The 23,113-nt window shown below is 36.6% G+C and overlaps 4 protein-coding genes across 11 annotated transcripts; 3 read left to right on the top strand and 1 right to left on the bottom strand.

Moving 5' to 3' along the window:
* Positions 1 to 382: 382 nt before the first annotated feature.
* Positions 383 to 10,658, bottom strand: LOC107787105 (protein CDC73 homolog). 8 transcript variants are annotated; one of them, XR_012705181.1, is made up of 6 exons: positions 9,530 to 10,658; positions 9,252 to 9,334; positions 9,017 to 9,124; positions 3,796 to 3,972; positions 1,163 to 1,311; positions 383 to 752 (listed from the first exon to the last, which is right to left on the bottom strand). XR_012705181.1 is itself a non-coding variant. In XM_016608627.2 (4 exons), the coding sequence occupies exons 1-3, from the start codon at positions 10,539 to 10,541 to the stop codon at positions 9,035 to 9,037; spliced, it is 1,185 nt and encodes a 394-aa protein (XP_016464113.1). In that variant the 5' UTR covers positions 10,542 to 10,658; the 3' UTR covers positions 615 to 752; positions 9,017 to 9,034. The 8 variants fall into 8 exon arrangements, 3 of the variants coding, with proteins under 3 accessions (XP_016464113.1, XP_016464112.1, XP_016464109.1); XR_012705182.1 differs by lacking the exon at positions 3,796 to 3,972 and adding an exon at positions 2,834 to 3,106; XR_012705183.1 differs by lacking the exons at positions 1,163 to 1,311; positions 3,796 to 3,972 and adding an exon at positions 2,834 to 3,106.
* LOC107787106 (non-specific lipid transfer protein GPI-anchored 5) lies at positions 462 to 1,877 on the top strand. The gene is made up of 3 exons (XM_016608628.2): positions 462 to 783; positions 1,226 to 1,329; positions 1,741 to 1,877. Exons 1-3 carry the CDS (start codon positions 462 to 464, stop codon positions 1,786 to 1,788), a joined length of 474 nt encoding a protein of 157 aa, XP_016464114.1. The 3' UTR covers positions 1,789 to 1,877.
* Positions 2,802 to 3,485, top strand: LOC107787107 (non-specific lipid transfer protein GPI-anchored 5). The gene is made up of 2 exons (XM_075244467.1): positions 2,802 to 3,114; positions 3,347 to 3,485. Exons 1-2 carry the CDS (start codon positions 2,802 to 2,804, stop codon positions 3,475 to 3,477), a joined length of 444 nt encoding a protein of 147 aa, XP_075100568.1. The 3' UTR covers positions 3,478 to 3,485.
* LOC142175839 (uncharacterized) lies at positions 5,883 to 7,986 on the top strand. The gene is made up of 7 exons (XM_075242840.1): positions 5,883 to 6,165; positions 6,227 to 6,344; positions 6,432 to 6,577; positions 6,666 to 6,937; positions 7,127 to 7,364; positions 7,452 to 7,510; positions 7,741 to 7,986. Exons 1-7 carry the CDS (start codon positions 5,883 to 5,885, stop codon positions 7,984 to 7,986), a joined length of 1,362 nt encoding a protein of 453 aa, XP_075098941.1.
* Positions 10,659 to 23,113: the final 12,455 nt, after the last annotated feature.

Raw genomic sequence — 23,113 nt, 5'->3', positions numbered from 1 at the left:
TACTCTTTTCCTACATTGCATGTTTCCAATTTCATATTTTTAAAAATTCTTATCGACATATTAATTTTCTGCCTCGGCTAGTCCTAATGTTTTTTTTTTTTATCGAAGACCCCAAATAAAAGAGAGATTATATTGGTAACAACATAATAACATAAGTCAACAAAGTTATCTACTCCATTGCTTAGGAGTTAGGTTATCAGCCAGTGCTTATGCTATACGGGTTAATGACACCGAATTAATGACACGTTATTGGAAATCTTACCTCATATGAACCCTTATTAGTTAACCAATGTATTCCTTCTGTAATCAGAAGACAAATAATCACCCCTAGCAAAATGTATAAATCTCCAGCCCCCCCACTCCACAAAAGAAGCAAAGCAACTAGTCTAATATTTCTTTGTTTTCCCTTAGTTGTTGTGCGTGAAAATTAATTATAAACATATCTGTCACAAGACCAAAATATGGCATCGAAAAGGATCAAAATTTGCATGGCTTTAGTTGCAATAGTGAGCATGATTTCAACAGGAGCAATGGCTCAATCCAAATGCATGAACGCATTCTTTAGCATGTATTCATGCCTTAGCTATGTCACTGGAAATTCAAAAACACCGTCTAGCTCTTGCTGTTCCGCCCTGTCTGGCGTGCTGCAGTCGCAGCCCAGGTGCCTTTGCACCATTGCTAATGGAGGCGGTTCGTCGTTGGGCGTCCAAATTAATCAAACTCTTGCACTTGCACTGCCTGGAGCATGCAACCTGCAAACTCCTCCTGTTAGTAGATGTTATGGTAAGTGATATACGAAATATATATTATCAGTTCACTAAGTTTCTAACAATTAATATTAGGCTATTAGCTAGTATATACTCCGTCTATTTCATTTTGTATCTCACATCTTTTTTTCTTAGTGTATTCCAAAAAGAATGACATATTTTATCTTTAATGACATGCTCCTATATAGACATATAAATGTCATGGCATTTATAATAAAACCACGAGTTTTAAAGATACTTTTGACAAATGTCTTTCTTTTTTAAACTTTATGCTCAATCAACACTGGCGGAATATAAATTAAAGGGAGTAAATTAACGTGATTTTGAGACATGCTCTATCCAAATTATAAGTCGGTATGCATATTGCACTTGTACTACAAGTGTTTAGCAATTACCTTCAATATTTTCTCTAATTCTGTATTGATGCACAATTTCTCTGCTAATACTATTTGATACAGCTGGTAATGGACCGGCAATGCCTCCAATGCCAATGGGTTCTTCACCAGTGGGTTCAGTACTTCCGACAGAACAGCAGATTCTTAAACTGGTTCATCGTTTTCAGGTAATTAAGTCATGAACATTGCACGCACCAGAGTATTATAAGACCAATTCTTTAACCTAAGTCTACAAAGTTGAAGCAATTTACAAGAACTAAGGTCGAAAGATCTGCAACTATATATAGATTGCGGGTGTAAAGTAATATCACCAGAGTATGTCAACCTTTTAGCATATATATAGTTCATGTCCTAATCAAGAGAAAATATATGATATTTGTTTTAAATTAAAGTACTAAAATTATTAGGAAGCAAACAGTAAAAAGAAGAAATGAAAAATAGCGAAGATCAATTATAATCCACGAATTACAACTATAATTAATCATCTATGTTAATTTGTTTGTATATTTGTGAGATCATAGTACTAATTATCTATGATTGTATGTTTATGACATCTTACTTATCGATGAATTGAGCAGGCTCGAAGACAACAGGGAGTAGCAGTACCTCTGATGGAAGCCCCTTAAATCTCCCTCTTCAAATTGTTTGTTCCTTCTCTCTTTTCATGGTTTCATCTAGGAGTTCTAAAGAAGTAATGTATTTATGTACTGTCATGTTATGTTATGTTATGTTATGTTGTGAAGTGATTTATATTACTACATGTATTTTGTATCCTTTTCAATTTACTCTCCTAGCAATGAGAACTCCAAAAGTTTGAACATTTCTAAAGTTTCAGTTTGAGCTTTCAGCTTTATGCCTGCGTGCAAGAAGCACATTCACGAATTTACTCTGTAACTCATATATATCCATAGGCAATATTAGGAATTTAGGCATGATGATAATTAGGAAATACTAGCACCTAAAAAATAATAATTAAAAATGGTTTCAGGGGAACAGTCTCGGAAAGAAACAATAATTTTCTTCAGGAAAGAGTTTGAAGAGAGAAAAAAGAAGTGAATCATGGCTCAAGCTGTGAAAAAATTAAAAATTATAGAAAAAAAAGGAAGATTCTTTTATCATAGACGGAGATGTTATCATAGAATTTTATAGACTCCTAAGGTTTTCCCTTTCTATGTATAGATTCTTTTACGTGGCAAATATCACTTGAAAATTGTGGATACAGTCAAAACTCAGAAGTTAGAAGCATGTGATGGATAAAGGATTTACACTTTGATCTTGCAGTTCTTAAAGGTCTTCGCCTTTGAGCAGAATCCTTAGGTTTTTCTATGACCACCAAACAAATCATGGTACAGAGTGTTGGCCTGAGTTGGTCAGCCATATAACTAACCACTTATCCACTTCTACCTAATTCCTATGTAAAATATCAAAACGAATATCAATGTCTATCTGTGAAAACTTGTTTTCTTTAATGGTAGATTTATTAACATATCTTAGTTGAGTACTCTTCGTGTCTTCCACCTCCTTTTTCCTATTAGACCAAGCACACAGTTCTTCTCGATCAAGATTACGAGATCAACGACTTTCTTAGACAGAAAACATTTTTCTCGTCATTTCTCCGAGATTTCCGAGTACCAGAGGAATGGCAAGTCAAAGGAATGAAATGGGAGCAACCTTGGTTGTGTTGGCGATGATCTGGGTAGGAGTAACTGCTCAAGAAAGTGATGACTGCACGAACGTATTGGTCAGCATGTTACCTTGCATGAACTACATCACAGGGAACTCCTCGCCGCAATTCTCAGGTTGCTGCACGCAGCTTAGCACTGTGGTTGATAAGAAACCAGAATGCTTGTGTCAGGTCCTCAATGGGGGTGACTCCAACATTAACCAAACTCAGGCTTCGGCCCTCACTACTGCTTGCAAAGTTCAGACTCCGCCTGCTAGCCGCTGCAATGGTAAGAAGAAGGTTCATTCTAAAATCCCTGCATTTAACTTATTAACACACAAAGCATACAATCCTGACACTGCTCCCTAAGAACAGTTGGTTCACCAATTGGCTCTCTGCTGGACAACCAAATTCCCTATGCACTAGGCTACACTAGTTTCTTTAAATTCTGCCCTTCTTCGGGAAAGTCAAATTTTGGTTTTACAAAATGCTTAACATAATGCCCTCAACTATGTTGACAGCAGGTGGTTCTAATTCAGTGCCGTCATCACAAGGTGGTTCCAACGATGCAACTTCAACCAATATGGCAGCTCCTCTTTCTTTATGCTTTCTCTTTATTGCTTCTTATGCTTCAATAATCAACATGGCCTGACTTTGTTTATCTTCCGTAGGCTTCCAATGTATTTTATCTATTGTATTCTTGATGGTTAGCTAATCTGTCTATTACGGAAGAGTGCTTTTACTTTTTAAACATTAGCTCACATCAGCAATCAGCTTCCTACTAGGCTAACTCGCCATTGTATTGTATATTCTTTCGTCAAGCAATATTGCTAATACATATTCCATAATCTTTGGTGCGCGTTAGTTGGATCCATTCAGGTGAATAGTCTACTGTTTAACTAATCTTTCGAAAAGAAAAAAAAAATTGCAAACACCCAAAAGAAAAAAAGCCTCACATTCAAAGATATACCTACACAGGATTCACACGCCTAGAACAAAGGGTGTATATACCCCAATAGAAGACCTCGTCAAACCTAAAAAGGAGGATATTCATCAACTGTATTTCCATTATAGGCTCACAAGTCTATTGGATTTTGTCGAGTCTTCACTGTCCAGTTTTGTAGGCCACTTTGTCATCTAATTTCACCTGGTGCAACCAAGATCAAGATATCATGTTACTTGAAGCATTCTAGTGTTACAAAATATACTTGACCATTAAATTGTTGTATTACAAAAGAAAAACAAAGAAAATAACTATGAATCAGCTCAACTCTGCATTACTCTTAAACACAGGAAAAAGTGGCACGAATTCCTGTAACCATCTACTTTTACAGATTAAACTTTGGCACTAATGTCACAACTCACTCCTCGGCGCTGGAACTAGCAGCAGAGTGGTGGACTCAGTCGAAAAGATGTCCCAACTTAATCAATCTCTTATTGGAAATGGTAGGGGAAACAGGAAAATTAGACTTTCATGATTCCTCCGTCACCTATAACCATGGTTATGACCAATCTCCATATATGGGAGTCCCTATCCTTGCTGGACATTTACCGTACTAACCAGAAACAGAGACTACATTCCATGACACATTTCCTTCTCAAAAAGTAAAAATGAGAAAAGGAATTCTATCCATTTTTAATTCATGCAATATATCGAACGAATTGCATCCTCACCGCCCTCACCCCTATTTCTGATAAATATCCCTGGCCCCATCGTATCATCCACCAGGTAAGTTTTCCTTCACTTAAGTAGATAAAAAGTAGCTTATTCCAAACTAAACCTACTACGGCTGTAAACAAAACTTTAACGACAGTATTATGGCACTATCAGAACTTACCAAATAACCAAAGATTCATCTAAAGCCAGTAAAATTGATTCTTACTTAAGCCAGTAAAATTGATTCTTACTTGTTTCATACGTAAAAATGACATTTTTTCAAGTGTATACTCTTTTTAAATGTTTGAGAATTTACAAGAAGTAGAGTATAAAACAACGAAGTACGCATTGAGGAGAGCTAAGAAAGAACATTTCTCTTCACCCAAAATATCAGAGTAACTTGCAATAGAACCTCCACTTTCTGAATGAGAAATGGCATAAATCAAAGAAGAGAATAACTGGAGCTATGGCACCATGACTGTCCTTTTTTACCCCAGAAAAACAACAGTACTGCTCATGGCAACAATGGGTGGAACATACACGAACCTGCTCACATACAGGCGTACGAAAGGGAATATGCCAGTTTGACGAAAGAAAACCATATTTCTACAACTCTGACCAGTGTTGTAAAAAGTGACCGCTTCCTCGCTTAAAGCGAGAAGCGAGGCGAGGCATGTGGCGCTTCTCTTAACTGAAGCGTATCAGATTTACAAAAGCGTTCGCTTCTCCTGAAAAAGCGAGAAGCGATGAAGCGATGCGAGCGTAAGAAGCGAGCGCTTCTCTTTATAACTGGGCTGCCAACGTATTTAATTAAAAAGGCCGTCTTTTTTTAAAAGACCATTGAGCAGCAGCAACAGAGAACAACAGAGGCGACCTAGGGTTCAAGTTTTCTACACTTTTCAACTTCAAGATCATCAAGTTTGATCCCAGGTATGTGATTTCTTCTTCCTCCTCCTCCTCCTTTTTTTTTTTTTTCTTTCATTGTTTCAGTGTCCAAATAGCAGCGAAATGCTGGCGAAATTTTTTTTCCCCTTCAGTTCTTTCTGCCCATTTTTTCGTTTCAGTTATACTGCCCTTTTTCGTATACTTACTGCCATTTTTTTCATATCATTTATTCTTAGTTCTTATTGTCTTTCTTATGTGTTATGTAGTTGTTCTTTTAATGGCACCAAAAGAAGATAGGAAAGACCCGGCTTGGGTTTATTCTGCAAGAGTTAGCGAGACCAATAAAATGGCAATTAGATGTCTTTTTTGTGACAAGATTTCGAATGGGGGAATCTATCGTCAAAAAGTGTATCTAATCGGTGGTGATCTAAGCGTCGCATCTTGTCCTAGAGTTCCGCCGCATGTGAAGGAAGAATTGAAAGCATACCTTTAAAAAAAAGGAGTTAAAGACTCAAATGCTTCATGAACAAGAATTGCATAATCTTGATGATGACGATGATGAAATAGAAGAAGGTGACGATAGTTCGTTGCTTCCATTAAAATTACAAAAGCGGGGAAGGATACAAACAATGTCTTCTAGTTGTGGATCTACTGGTAAGACTAAAGGTCCTATGGATTGCTATTTCTCGCAAAAACCAGGAGATATGGGAGGGAAAAATGGTAATCCTCAAATTGATGCCAAAGCGATTTTGAGGGATCGTGCAGTTGCAATGTTTGCGCGGTGGATGTATGATGCAGGTCTTCCTTTTAATTGTGTTAATTATACTGACACTTTTTTCTGCTTTTATTGAGGCTATAGGCCAATATGGTCCAGGAATGAAGCCTCCAACTTATCATGAAGTTAGAGGTCCATATCTAAAAAAAGAGGTGGAAGAGACTAACAAAATCGTGGAGGAGCACAAAGTAGAATGGAACAAGTTTGGTTGTTCCATTATGATGGATAAGTGGACGGCAAGAAATGAAAAAATGATCATCAATATCTTGGTGAATTCTCCTAACGGAAGCTTGTTTCTTGAGTCCGTTGATGCAAGCAACTCTTCTGCTGATTCAACCAAAATGTACTCCTTGTTCAAGAGTACAATAAACTCTATTGGAGCAGAAAATGTTGTTCAAGTTGTCACGGACAACGCCAGTGAAAATGTTAAAGCCGGTGATTTGATGTCTGTAGGGTACCCACATATTTATTGGACTCCGTATGCAACACATTGCATTAATTTGATCTTCCTGACATTTTCAAGAAAAGGTTTTTAATCAGGCAATTAGAGTGCATTCCTATATCGTTCAAAGGCCTTTGTTATTGAATATGATGAAGAGATTCACTAAACAAAGAAGCTTGATGAAACCTGCAAAGACAAGATTTGCTACCGCTTTCTTGACTTTGCATAGGATGTATGAGCAAAAAAGCAATTTGAAGAAGTTGTTTGTTTACACTAACAATGCCTATGGAAGGGAAGTTCGAGGGAGAGAATCTGCAGATATTATGCTTTCTACTACATTATGGAACAATGTGGTTCATGCATTTGAAAATTGGTGGTCCTTTAGTTAAAGTGCTTCGTTTGGTGGATGGGGAGCAAAGACCACCAATGGGCTACCTTTACGAAGCAATGGATAGGGCAACGAAGGCTATTCGAGACTCTTTTAGTGATAAAAAGAATATAAAAGAGTCTTTGAGATCATAGATAAAAGGTGGAGCGGTCAGATTCATCGACCTTTGCATGCAGCTAGACTTGTTTTGAACCCGGAACTGTTTTATGACAATGAAGAGAGGATTATAGGAGATGAAGAATTGTGGAGTGGATACATTGAATGTATTGAGAAGTTGATACCTGAAGAATCCGTGCAAGATAAAATAACAGAGCAATTTAGTACTTATAGGAATGCTGAGCAACTTTTGGGAAAAAACATGGCTATTAGACAAAGAAAGATGAAGTCACCAGGTGAGCGAGTGCTTATATGTTGCTTTATAGTTAATAGGTTATTTCTTTATAAATATTATGTTTTGAATATTTGTTCTACTTCTACAGTTGAATGGTGGAAGCAATATGGTCATTCCACTCCAGAATTACAAAAGTTTGCCATCAAGGTTCAAAGTCTAACATGTAGCTCATCCGGGTGTGAAAGGAATTGGAGCGTGTTTGAACATGTAAGAACTAAGAAGAAAGATTTAGTATATTGAGATAATTAAATTATATCTCAATGGTCCTAATCTTTCTAATTACTTATTATTTGCATATTCATACCAAAAAGAGGAACAAACTAACCTTGAAGTGTCTCAATGATCTAGTCTTCATTAAGTACAATAAAACATTGAAGCGTCGTTACAACGCTCGCAATGTACTTGATCCAATTAGATTGGACAACATCGATGATGCTAATGAATGGCTAACTGGAGTCCCAAAAGATCATGCAGATGAAGAAGTATTTGAGGAAACTTTTGATTTCACTCGGGGTGATGTTGCGGAGGCGCGTGGAATTGGGGAGAGGATTTATGATTTGAGGGTAGTACCTCAACTTCAAGCTCACAGTGGAAGGGAAAAGAAGCAGCTACTTTGTCCCTAGTTGATGAAGAAGAAGAAGTTGAAGAGATGACGAGCAATATAATAATGATAGTGGAATACAAGAATTTGACAATTCTGTAGAAGAATAGGATGCTCATTTTGTGCTTAAATTGATGCTACTCTTTAGTTTTTACATTGAAGTATTGAACATTTGCTTACATGTGTTGTCTATGCAGTATTTATTTTAATTTATTTTTTTTAAATTCCGCTTCACTTCAAAAAAACGAACGCTTCGCTTCTCGCTTTAAGCGAAAAGGGGCTTGTCGCTTTTCCTCGATTCACGCTCTTCACAACACTGCACTGGCTCTGACATAATATTTATTATTCTCGCGGCTTCAACCTTAAGATCTAGGCTAAGGCCTCATTAGCAGCATGTTCCCTCTCGGTGGTGCCAAATTGTAATAAATCCTCAATCAAAATCTCACTCACTAAAGTCCTAGAATGCGATGTACCAATAAAATAAAAATGATGTCCCAGTGAGACCACACTTTTACATGCCGGAAACTACTACGACCAATTCTCAATCCCAAACTAGTAAGCGTCTGTCTACAGGAATCCTCTAGCTCCATTTAAAAGTAACTCTTATATTTATCTCCGTTGATTAGGAAACAAGAATCATCTCAGATGACAAAGAGGCCAATGATACATTTGGACCTGACTGAAATCAGCACATGGCACAAGGTAAATATGGCTTACCATAAATCAGATAGTTAATTTCCTACTGTATGGTAATGACTCTGAGAAAAAAATACAAAGTTCCAAACACCTTTAGTTTAAAGATACTAATAAAACACAGTCAGCTATCCAAAACTAGCATAACTATTTGAAAAAGTTTAATACTAACATTTTAGAGCATCAAAACCTCCTTAGACTCAAACCATCATCAGATAAATATAACCGCAATAGTCAAAGGAAGCAAAATACCAACCATTTAGCTTCTCAAATTTGAAAAAGTTAGGTTAACCAAGTTATTGTTGCAATAATAAAAAGAGAGTCATAAAAGGGAAAACAGCATATAGCAAGTTGTCTACCTAGAGCCTCAACATGCATCAATGCGAGCGAGACCTCATAAATTCTTCAAGCTTCTCCCACACCTCAAGTGCTGCAGCTCTATCCTGGTGGCGTTTGTTTTTACTTATCTGCAAATTCAATTGGCAATATTGGTAAGACATAACAACCATACAAAATAAAATGCAAATTGTCGTCATAGCATATAATTGACAATTTTAAGGATAAGGACTAAATGAACAATCATAATGTGCTAACCGAAATAATCTTAACATTCCATTGCTTTGCAGTCTTCGCTGACTCCACGCTATCATCCTCAAAACGCAAGAAAAATCCTACAACTGCAACAAAGGCCAGGAAATGGATATTGCATTAAGTATAAAATCTAACTTCAGATTCAAACAATCACTACTTTTTTGTCTTAGGATAAACAAGATTACTCTGATCCGTTTCAGAACTACTGTTGCAAGAAGTTATTCATCATTTCGCAAACAATTTGGCAATAATTCAGCTGCACATAATCATTCAAAACTTACTCTTGTTAAAGATCTCAACATGATTCTTAAAGGGCCAATCTTTGAACTGCCATTCTTTCCCCAACACGAAAACCGCCACCACACGATCCCAATCCTCCGCCTTCAATGCAGAAGGCTTATCCCTCACCTCATAGGCTGTAACTACCCTATCCCTACTAAACTTCTTCTGCACTGTTATACAATCGGGTTTCATCCCCTTCATCTGCTTCAATTTCACATCAGTTGGTATAAAGACCCCATCCTCCAAAAACTCCTTCACATTATAAATAGTAATCAAAGTCGAAAAAGCACTGGGAACCAAAATAATCGGAACACCCTCCCCTATCTTGCTTCCCTTCAAATGCATTTTCGCCTTCGGCCCACCATCATACCCTAATTCATCACCACCGCCAAACCCCCCTCTCTCTATCCGATTCTTCGCTACCAAACCGTCTTTCCTCTGGAAAGACTCTGCCCGCTGCCGGTCCTCATCTCTACGCAACGCCGCTGTAAAAACACTGTAAAAATCCCGGTTCTTACACATCAAAATCGACTCCCTATCCTTCAAAGGCTTCTCTACAGCTCTAATCAGCTCAATCGGGTTTCGATTTTCCAAAACCCTAACGTCCGTTAAAAAATTCTCATCGTTACCAACACCAGCAGCAGAAACAGAAATAGGAGCCGTAGTTTCATTGGGCTGAGGGAATTTGAGGAATTCAATGGAGTCAGACGAGGCAGTTTTTCCGGTGAGATAATCGAGGAGAGGTTTACGATCAGGGAGAGTGACGGCGGGGATACGAAGGGAGCGTGATTGCTGGATGTAATCGGTGTGTTTGAGGTGGTGATTGGTGATGAAGTTGATTAGGGTTTCAAGAGTGTAGCGATTGGCTTGCACGTGCTTAGAGCGGTAAGCGGTTTCAATGGTGCAGGGGAAAGAGTAGTCGTTGCCGAAACGGTAATCGTCGCCGATGCGGACGATTTTGTGGAGCTCGTTTCGGATGGTGTACTCCCGGAGGAGGGTGAGGGGATCCATTGGAGTGATTGTCTGAAAGGTGGAAAGTTTTTGGACTAAACTTATGAGCCTTATTAATGTGTTTTCACTGTTCAACCTGTTCTGTTGTTCATAGCTGACTAGCTAAGAACTTGTGGCCTAATTAGAGAATTTTTTCCCTTTTTAAGTAGGTTTGAGTTGACGAAAAAATAAAATGTAGGTTCGGGAGTTGACTTTCTAAACTACACTAGTTACTTCCACACGACAATACGGGTAAAATTAAGGTCATTAAATCTTCGATAAACTCTCGGCTCCCTACCTCCAAGAACTCTTTACCTTATTCTTGCGGTGACTCGAACTCACAACCTATTGATTGAAAGTGAAGTGTGTTTACCACTAAAGCAATCCATGAAATACTCCACTTTTGAAATATCTGCAAAAATGGATATTGTATATTATTTGAATGTAGACACATTGATACTCTTGTCAACCTGAAGATTAACTTGTTGCAGGACAAGGGAAGATTCTAACTACTCGTTCCATTCATTTTTACTTATCCACTATGAACTTTGTACACCCCTTAAAAAATAATAAATGAAGTACATAATTTATTATGATATCCATATTAAGTAATGCATATCTTTAATGGATTTGAGAAAATTATTTGAAATGAGTAATTAATACAGTGAGTGTAACAGAAAAAAAATTGTCTTCTCTTGATATGATAAAAGTGATAAGTAAAAGTGAAAATCTATTTTTAGAATATTGGACAAATAAAAGTGAACGGAGGGAATAGTAAATAGCCCATGCCGATGTGGAAAGGTTGGTTGGCAAGCTCAACTATCGCACAAAGACATCTAATCTGCTGCTAGTTAGTCAATTTCTTCAAAACTACTTGTGATATTAATAGAATGAAGTAGTTCGCATTAAGATATATCAAGGGTTCTTCAGGCAAGATATGTTATACGAGGACAGAGGACAATTACATATTGTTGAGTATTCTAATGCGAACATGACAAGAAATTTTTCCCAAAAAATTAACCTCGAAATAGTAGTATTAATTCAATGAAATTTAATATCGGTCTTCAAAAAGCACAAATATTTTGGACATGGTGATCAAATGCATAAGTAGAGTATGGAGCCAATGGCTTTAGCCATATGCAAGCTTATATGGTTAAAGCAACTTAATAAAGAGTTTAAGTTTGGAGGAGACGGACATGAAACTAATTTACCTCAATTAAGTCAATTAGGTTGCACTGTGCTTTAACTAGGATGTTGTATTAATTTAGATCACTTTTCATTGACAATAATGTACAAATTTAAAGTAAAAATACAAATAAAAGTGCACTAGAAATTTACTCACATGACTAAAACATAATCCCAACTAACTGATATTGTCTACATAAATTTCTCATCCATTGTGCTCCTGTAACTGCTAACTCTAACTTCTAAAATCCAGGTTCTATATAGGTGGGGGAGATTTTTAGTATACCATACCTATTACCTATAGCATGAGTGTCTTTAGAGCCCGTTTGGATTAGCTGATTGTAAATAATTGATAAGCTTGTAATGCTGGGAAAAAAAAATTTAAGTGTTGAAACTGATTTTTAAAATAAGCATTTACGTGTTTGGATAGAAGTGCTGAAAGTGATAATAAGCAGTTAATGTGTTTGATTAAAAAGTGCTGATAAACTATTCTTTTGTTAAAATGACTAAAATACCCTTGAATTTTTTTCAAAAGATTATAAATTAAAAATTTCTTTATAAAGAAAAGAATTAATAACAAATATGGAATGAAGAGAAAGTCAAGAAATTTATTTTGGAAAAAGTATTTTGTAAATTAGAAAATATTATTAAGGATAAACTAGTAAAAGTGTTGGTCAAACTAAAAATGCTTATAAGCTAAAAAGCCATAAGTTGGGGGTGACCAGCTTATGACTTATGGTTGATTTTGGCTTATAAACACTTTGAGTGTTTACCAAACGCGTAGATAAGCCAAAAGATGTTTATAAGCCAGTTTGACCAGCTTATAAGCTTAGCCAAACACCCTCTTAGTGTCCTTTATCAGGGTTATAACTTATAAGAGACCAGTGGCAGAGCCACCTTATAGGAAGAGATGTCAAATGACAACCCTTCGCGAAAAAAATACACTGTGTAGATAGATAAAAAAATAAATTATATGTATATATACTATGTATCGATTTCCCTTAATTTTCTGGTATATTTACTTTTATATATTTTGATACCCCTTAACTAAAATTCTTGTTCCGCCACTGCATTAGATAGATACAGCCTTTTTGATATGTTAGAATAGCTTCAATAATCAGTCATACCTTTCGCGAGGGAAATAAAGTGGCAAGCGAAGATCCAAGCAAGCAAAACTTGGCACCTTGTTCCAGTTCCACCATTGTTTGTTAATGCAGCTATCTTAGAAGATAAAATAGGAACTAGTTTTGAGAAAGCCATATCATCTAGTGTTTGTAATAATTTGGCAAAACTTGGTATGCTTGTAACAGTGGTGGAAGTAGATTCAAAAAATAAAAATAAAAAGTAAATATGTGACACCTAATATATGCAAATATGAAGAAAAAAAATTAACCCCTTATACGAAGGAGGTTCGGTTGAACCCCTTCCGGCCACCTAGCTCCGCCCCCGCTTGTAATGACATTTTAGTACTTTAATATTAATACAAGTATCTTATGTAAAAAAAGAAACAAGATAAAAGTGTAGACATATAAAATTTATTGGGTTTAATCCATACAAAATTTGGATTAAATTCAATTGGGTTAAATAATTAATTTGGGCTTTAAATATTAAATTAGTCTATTTTATTATTTTCAAACCCAAGGTTCATTTTATCTTAAAACCCAGACTCATGCCATGTGTCAAGTGACATGACATATCTAGTCAAACTGCAAGCCAAAAAGATGACGCCGCGTGTTAAATGATGTGGCAATCCAAGTCAAAAAAAAGAACCAACCACAGGTCGCCAAATAGCTAAAATGACATGGGCCAATCAGAATCAAGCAAGAGAGTTCATATGTCGCTGGACTGTCCATCCTCTACAATTATAAATAGAGGGGTTACATAACTCTCAAGAGATTCAGAGTTGGAGTAGAACACTCCGCAATTGGTGAAGGCATCCACAAACAGAAAGATCAATCATCAAGTGCATAATTCTTCAACAAAGGAGTGATCAACGGAGTTCTTCCCGAAGATCAACCCGTAACAACAAAGTGTTGCTCGACGTTCTTGGCGATTAAATACATCACAAGGAGGTCTGCATCGTCCTACATTCGAGAAAGATGCTTCTCAAGACCTCGAATCACGGAGAATTTTAGAGAAGAGAATCAAGGGATACATAGAATTGTACTCACAAATATTTATCAATAAAATCTCTTTTTTTTCCATATTATTTTTGTTGCAGTTTATTTTTCGGACTACAAAAATTTGTTGCGAACAAATTTTGGCACGCCCAGTGAGACCCATTCTGTCCTTCATCTCTCCTTCTTGCAAGTTGAAAACTACGAACTTCAGATCTACTGCTACAATGGCCTTCTGCAAGTGTGATGTTTCATGCAAAGATACTATTATTGCCGTATCCGCTGAGCTCAGTCATGTTAGCCCAATCACTCGAAGCAAGTTCAAAGCTAGTGGGTTGGATGGATCCGAATACTTCGCCTCCTTGGAGATGGCAAAGAAGAGCAGGTCTCACATGATGTCTGCAACCACAATCTTTGGGAGCAATACCCTATTCTCGCTATTTGACGAACTTTCTCAAACAGCCTCCAACCTTGGTGAACTTGAGAATCTGGTGGATTGTTCGGTTTCAACGAGAGTCAATGCCTTAATGATTGACGCAACTAACTTGGATGAAAAGTTTGCCATGATGAAACAGACTATAGAAGTCTTGAAGAAATATGTTGAAGACAAAAACCTTCAAATCGCTCAACTCATGAACAAATTGGAGGCCTATGAACCTGGAGAGTCAAGCCACGTCCCTCCTCGTTCACCTGTCTTCACCTTGCAAAAAACGGCTGTTGAGGAATTGCTTGCCAAGTTCAGCATTCAGAGGGAACAACAATCCTCTTCGGTTGCGGTGTTATCTGTCCAAAAATTGCAAGACATGATAAGAAACACCATCCGAGCTCAATACGGCGAACCATCACTGTCACGCCCCAAACTCGGGGAGCGCGACCGACGTTCAACCAAGTGAACCCGGCCGAGCAAGCCTATTAGATTTTCTTCTACCCAAACTCATTCATGAATAAAGAGGAGATGCACTCTATTAATCAAACACTGGAAATATTTTATTAACAACTCTCATTCATTCCATTAGCAACTTCCTTCACAATTTCCAAAGTATTACAAGTTTATAGGTATAATGAAAAATATGTTTGCCAAATAGCAACATTTCTAGTTCAATTCCCAATATCATACACCACCCACAACCTGTCTACGGAGCCTCTAAATATGAAAGACGAATAGTATGGAAGTGCCGGCAATAAGGCTCCGGTTATACCTCAAGACACAAAGTGTAACATCAAGTGACATCAGGCCCGGAATAGAGTAGGGCTCACCAAAACATGCTGAATAGGGAGTAACTGCTAACGAGGACCAAAGTTGCGTGCTGCTGAATCACCTGCATCCATTGAAGATACAGCGCCCCCGGCAAAAGGGACGTCAGTACATATGGAATAGTACTAGTATATAAAGCTAACAGTCCTCTTTCAAATAAAATGCCAATGTAAGAAAGGGAAATCCATAGAAACAACAAGTCACAATCAATGATATTTAAATGCCAAGTTAAAACATAATAATTTCTAAAATATGAACATAGCACTGTGAAGTGATAATCAAAATATGATGATAATAATATTTTTGGTTGAGGGATCTTTAGCACCAATATATCACTGTTCACAATTTCACGTTTTACGATACCAATATTCACAATAATAATACCACCGTTCACAGTACCAATATTCACAATAGAAATACCACCGTACTTTTAGCACGGAGTCCGATCACGACCCGATCGGCTAGGCTATCTCATTAGAGACATCAACCACAATCGCTATCAATACCAATACCACCATACTTTTAGCACGGAGTCCGATCACGACCCGATCGGCTAGACCATCTTATTTGAAGACATCAACCACAATCACAATCTCTGTGCAAATATACCACCGTGAATCTAGCACGGAGTTCGATCACGACCCGATCGACTAGGTTGTCTTATTTGAAGACATCAACTAATATCACAATTTCAATTATAATTTCTAGCACAATCACCACCATTTGTGCGGCATGGTGTCCGATCACGACCCGATCGTCTAGGCAGTCTTATTCGAGTCATCAACCTTTTTATATCAATCAATCTCATCCCAATTAAGAGGAATAATTTTATCACATCAATCTCATCCCAAATAAGGGGAATAATTCACAAAAATAACATAAGTGCAAATGTATTTACCTCATCATATTTCACATTGTATAAATCTCCACTAGAATTTTCAACCAATAATAACAATAATATTTTCTTGGCTCTTTTGGCCATTCACAAGATTCTTTATTCAAGGCACTGTGGCCATATTTGATATTCCACACTTTCATTTCTTCCCCCTCATGTATCATCGTCATAAATATCAACATACATATAATATTCCGAAAATCACAACTTTAAGTTCATTAGAAATGAACAATTTAAGCACAATAGATTTCTTTCTGAGAAATGGAGTAAAATAATTGGCAATTGATGCGCAAGTTAAAATCATCAACAAGTAACACACTATTTATTCTTGAAATACTTTTTCCCAAAAAAGAAAATACACAATTTTCACTCATGAATATGTAAGAGCGCAAAACACATTGAAAATACTCACAAAGCATAGCATTTGTTAAAACAGCCACATACGGGCATGACTTGAGTTCATAAGCTTTTAGGCAATTCTATTTGCGAAGTCAATTCGGAATAGTTGAATCAAGGCTCATTTCATAACCTTTCTCATATCATTTCATTTCATTGGCACCATTGGCCACAAGTATAACTTTCACTTATATCAATCATCGCATTTCATACTTCTTTCACATCTTTTAATTCCATTGGCACCATTGGTCACAAGTATAACTTTCACGCTTGCACATTGGCCACACGTTATATCCCAATTCACTTATTTCACTTCCAACCATCTTTATAGGTTATCAACAGTAAGACATTTCCAATCAAGACTTTAGGTACACATATAAGAAATTAAGAGTCTTAAGCATATTGAGTTTTCTCACACAATTTGGAATCATAACCTTCATTTGAAACATAACTCAAAGACATAGCATTTTAATACACATATCATTCTTGAACACATTCCCAAAGGATAACATAATATGTTAGGAACATTCGAAACACGTTTTGAATACTTAATTCTCGACACTTTGTTTATTCAGGACAATCGAATTCATTGGGAACAACTCGGAACATAGAATAAGGAACTTGAGACAACCATACTTGAAACTTATGATAACATCATTGAATTCAATTCTAAGAGAGTAGTTTAGCCAACATACCTTGCTTTGAGCTTTCCTTAAATTACTACAACATTCCGAAAATTCTAACAATCCCAATCTATTTTGAGATATAACATAATTGAACCATAATTAGGAAGATATTCATGGTCTCAACTCATTTGAACATTTTATCATACACTAGGTGTTCAAATTTAACTTCAAGGTTCTTCTACAAGATTTCATTCACTCCACAATCCAATCTTTACTTATTTGAGATCAACAATCTTCCCACAAACCTTATTAGTACAAGCATGTATAAATAATACTCTTACACCCAAGAATCATACTCCCAGTCACCCATCCTTTACCCCAAACTCGAAATTGAAGACTAGCGGTTTGAATCTTATCTCTTAGATGAAGATCTTGTGAGATTTCCTTGTTGGATTTCAAAGCTTAGGCAAGATCTTGATGAACAAAACACTTCATATACTTTATCTCTCTAGAACACTCTCACTTCTCTCTAAAAAACCTCAGATGATTGCCCCAAAATAAGCCCCAAAGCCTATTTATCAAAATGGGGTCGAGTTATGAAAATAGAAAAATTAACCCTCCGAAATCAGGTCTGCGGTCTCATAATGGACCGCAAAATGGCTATGCGGGTCGCAAAATGCACCGCAAAATCGGTTCCAAAAACTAAGTTGTACTGGTCCATTCTGCGACCAGTTTGCTGTCGCAGAAGCACTTTCGCGATCACATAATTATTCTACGATCGCAGAATCTCATTTTTCCAGTCTTTGGTAATTTGGTCATAACTTCTTGTAGGAGTATCCAAATGATGAACGATTTGAAGCGTTAGAAACTAGACTCAAAGGGGATAGGTAGATCATCTCTTAAGTAGTTTTAGTTTGGAAGAAGCATGTATTTGAAGTAGGATCTTGTGCGAACTCACTTGAAACTTTATCCCATGATAAAAGTTTCAACTTGACTTAGCCTTGGGGCTCTTCTTAGACCATAAACCATTCTTAATGCACATCATACATGTATTATCATGATAAATTTATATCATTCATATAATAGTTCTTGTCTACATATAAAATAATATAATTAGCGCACATCAACTTTCTTAATAGCGCTTAAGTACTTCAAAATTTTTCGGGGTGTTACATTCTCCCCCACTTAAGAACATTCGTCCTCGAATATTTTAAAAGTCACCTCTAATAATAGAGTTACCATCCTTTTACCTCAAACCATTATGCATAGGCACTTATGACTACATGGGTTTTATACTTCCTATCCAAAATCTCAACTTACTTAGGACCCTTAAAATTTGACTATCTTTACAAATTCTTAAAAATTTCGACAGAGTTTCCCCTGTAACTGGGCCTATCCACCTGTTGGAGAATCTCAGAAATCAATCCTAACAATATATCCATTACTCAACAACGCATCACAATATATATCAACACCACATATCTCAATATTAGGGCATTACATTAACAAAAGTGGTATCTTGACATGAAATTTACACATTTAAACCATAATGTGTAGAAGGTACGTTTTTGAACCACAACCATTTGGCTCAACAAACAAGTGAGAATGTTTCCTTTCCTCAACACTTTCGGCCTACGAGGTGATCTCCTCGACTCACAGACTTAGCCATAGCACTTGACGGAGGCAATCTTAACTTCCGGACTTATCTAACAAGGATAGCATTAGTTGCTCCTCATAATCCAATTATCCATTCACTTCACCTTCTTGGACATAGACACATGAAACACCAGGTACACGAAGAACAATAATAGGAAAACATCATACTCATAGTTATGCCTATTTCCTTTAATATTTCATAAGTCCTAATGTGATTACACATACTTTACCTTTATTAACAATTCACATAGCATCTTCATGGAGAAAATATTGAGAATAACCTGTTCACTTTCTTCAACTCTAAATCTCTACACCGAACACCCCAAACTAAACCTTTGGCGATCTCCAACAGTTAGTCTAAGATGTGCTAGCTTGAATATGACCATAAAATTTTCTATCCAATATATTTGATCACGGGATGACGCTTCTTCTTTGACATGTGACATATGGGAGGCATAATCGAAAGGATAAAGACATTAGCACCAGTTATTCTTGGAAGACTATTATTCATGAAAAGGACAACAACAATTGTTTTATTCCATAAGCCTTGTTTGGCAATAGTAGGCCTCAAAGAGAAATAGCCAAGTACGTGACACCAATCGTCTCCTAGAGTGTAGGAAAAATCAGTTTAACTTGAAATGAAATTATTCTAGCACCCCGAATGTGATATGGGTTTCAAAATGCATGAAATTACATTACATTCTTAACATTAACTGACACAAGGAATCTATGTCACAAGCCCATGGGGATAAAAAGGAAGTTGAACACTTGTGAGATTATTATCATTCTCACAACTTAACCTTTGCCAATAGTTGATCTTATATGAGAGGACTAGAGATACTACAAACTTGTCTTTCAAATCAATATGATCTCTTATTACCAGACGGTGAAAAGGATTCATGATAATATACACAAAGGAACAAAGTGATTGTTCAAACCATAGGAGCCACATACACTGGAGAGAGAAAAAGTGACTCAAGAAGGATCTCAACACTAGACTGCTTTACATTAGATTTGATACCACATAGGTAAATATTATAGTGGTGCATGCATAGGTACAAATGACCAGATGTTATCCATTTGAATCAAAAGACTCTGTACGAAATTCATCAGGTATAGTCCCTTATTGAGAATTTAGGAAAGCAAGTAGGAAGTATTAATCCTAAAGTTATAACTCAATTCAAGGACATAATTATAGAGCTCAATTCCACAAGAGGTTGTAAATAAGAGAATTTGTGATAGAGTGGATTCACGAATAATGTGTCTCGTTCAAAGAGTAGATACATGCAATGTTTTGTGATTCAACGTTTTAGTTAAGACCATATTTATGTAGGCCTCTTTGATATGGATGTACATATACAACAAGAAAAATAATGCGGTGTTCATAATGAGGTACTAAGGAGTGACTTACTTGATGACTTTAGATTGACAGGGCAGTCCCTTAATTGATTCCATTTCTACTCCACATCCAAAACATACATTAGTACCATAGTGATATACCCCCGAATGACATATCATACACTTCACACAATGAGGATGGGGTCCGCTAAACTGATTCGCCCCACTTATCCGATATTTACACTTTTTGCATGCATCATAAGCATTCCCTTTAGTCTTTCTACAAGCCTTCATGGTGGGAGTAACAATCTCTGCAACAGCTCGTTGTATGGACTTTTGGAATTGTCCAAATCTACCACCCCTAACACTCTTCTAAGCATACTCACAAAATGATGCAAATTATTTTGTCCCGCATATCGGGCATATCGGAATAGGTGTATCCAACCTAAGGGCATTTGTTCTTCTTGTGCCCCCTCTTTCCACAACCATAATATATTTCAAGAATCATCCAACATAAACCCGAGTGGCTAAACCCGAGTGACTATTCTTTTATATCAAACATTCCGGCTTATTGATGCCAATAATCCTCTTTCATTTCTTAGGTGCTCTCACCACATAATTTGGTGGCGTGGTTACATTGAACACGTTCCCTAGCAATTGGTTCTTTCATTCCCTCCTCGATGCCTGAAACCCGTGGGTTACTCATTTGGAAAATGAGATATGACGAGGAATTTAGCTTCTTATCTTGAGCTCTATCGCACGATCTGGAGTATCAAAGAAGTGTGAAATTCCTAAATGTCCATGTAGCCTCCTCATTATAGATGTGGTCGACAATATACCAATAAGAAGGACTCTACTAGACACGACTCCGAGATATCCTAGGACACTTTAAAACCTTAGGCTCTAATACCAAGTTTGTCATGCCCCAAACTAGGGGAGCGCGACCGGCGCTAACCGAGTGAACCCAACCGAGCAAGCCTATTAGATTTCCTTATACCCAAACTCATTCATGAATAAAGAGGAGATGCACTCCATTAATCAAACACTGAAAATATTTTATTAACAACTCCTATTCATTCCATTAGCAACTTCGTTCACAATTTACAAAGTATTACAAGTTTATAGGTATAATGAATAACATGTTTGCCAAATAACAACATTTCTAGTTCAATTTCCAACATCATTCACCACCCACAACCTGTCTACGGAGCCTCTAAATATGACAGGTGAATAGTATGGAAGTGCAGGCAACAAGGCCCCAGCTATACCTCAAGACACAAAGTGTAACATCAAGTGACATCGGGCCCGGAATAGAGTAGGGCTCACCAAAACCTGCTGAATAAGGAGTAACTGCTAACGAGGACCAAAGTTGCGCGATGCTGAATCACCTGCATTCATTGAAAATACAGCGCCCCCGGCAAAAGGGACGTCAGTACATATGGAATAGTACTAGTATGTAAAGCTAACTGTCCTCTTTCAAAATAAAATGCCAATGTAAGAAAGGGAAATCCATAGAAACAACAAGTCACAATTAATGATATTTAAATGCCAAGTTAAAACATAATAATTTTCAAAATATGAAGATAAGGTTGTAAAGTGATAATCAAAATATAATGATAATATTATTTTTTGTTGAGAGATATTTAGCACCGATATATCACTGTTCACAATTTCACCTTTTATAATACCAATATTCATAATACCAATACCATCGTTCACAGTACCAATATTCACAATAGAAATACCATCGTACTTTTAGTACGGAGTCCGATCACGACCCGACCGGCTAGGCTATCTCATGAGAGACATCAACCACAATCGCTATCAATACCAATACCACCATACTTTTAGCACGGAGTCTGATCACGACCCGATCGGCTGGGCCATCTTATTTGAAGACATCAACCACAATCACAATCTCTGTGCAAATATACCACGGTGAATGTAGCACGGAGTCCGATCACGACCCGATCGACTAGGCTGTCTTATTTGAAGACATCAATCAATATCACAATTTCAATTACAATTTCCAGCACAATCACCACCATTTTTGCGGCATAGTGTCCGATCACGACCCGATCGTCTAGGCTGTCTTATTCGAGACATCAACCTTTTTATATCAATCAATCTCATCCCAATTAAGAGGAATAATTTTATCACATCAATCTCATCCCAAATAAGGTGAATAATTCATAAAAATAACATAGGTGCAAATGTATTTACCTCATCATCTTTCACATTGTATAAATCTTCACTAGAATTTTCAACCAATAACAGCAACAATATTTCTATGGCTCCTTTGGCCATTTACAAGATTCTTTATTCAAGGCACGGTGGCCATATTTGATATTCCACACTTTCATTTCTTCCCTCTCATGTATCATCGTCATAAATATCAACATATATATAATATTCCGGAAATCACAACTTTGAATTCATTAGAAATGAACAATTTAAGTACAATAGATTTCTTTTCGAGAAATGGAGTAAAATAATTGGCAATTGATGCGCAAGTTAAAATCATCAACAAGTAACACACTATTTATTCTTGAAGTACTTTTCCCCAAAAAGGGAAATACACAATTTCCATTCATGAATATGTAAGAGCGCAAAACACATTGAAAATACTCACAAAGCATAACATTTGTTAAAACAGCCACATACGGGCATGACTTGAGTTCATAAGCTTTTAGGCAATTCTATTTGCGAAGTCAATACGGAATAGTTGAATTAAGATTCATTTCATAACCTTTCTCATATTATTTCATTTCATTGGCACCACTGACCACAAGTATAACTTTCACTTATATCAATCATCACAACTTCTTTCACATCTTTTAATTCAATTGGCACCATTGGTTACAAGTATAACTTTCACTCTTGCACATTGAACACACTTTATATCCCAATTCACTTATTTCACTTCCAACCATCTTTATGGGTTATCAACAGTAAGACATTTCCAATCAAGACTTTAGGTACACATATGAGAAATTAAGAGTCTTAAGCATATTGAGTTTTCTCACACAATTTGGAATCATAACCTTCATTTGAAACATAACTCAAAGACATAGCATTTTAATATACATATCATTCTTGAATACATATTCCCAAAGGATAACATA

Source organism: Nicotiana tabacum, chromosome 22, assembly GCF_000715075.1.
Source record: "Nicotiana tabacum cultivar K326 chromosome 22, ASM71507v2, whole genome shotgun sequence".
NCBI lineage: Eukaryota > Viridiplantae > Streptophyta > Magnoliopsida > Solanales > Solanaceae > Nicotiana > Nicotiana tabacum.
This window is presented reverse-complemented; position numbering and strand designations above follow the sequence as displayed.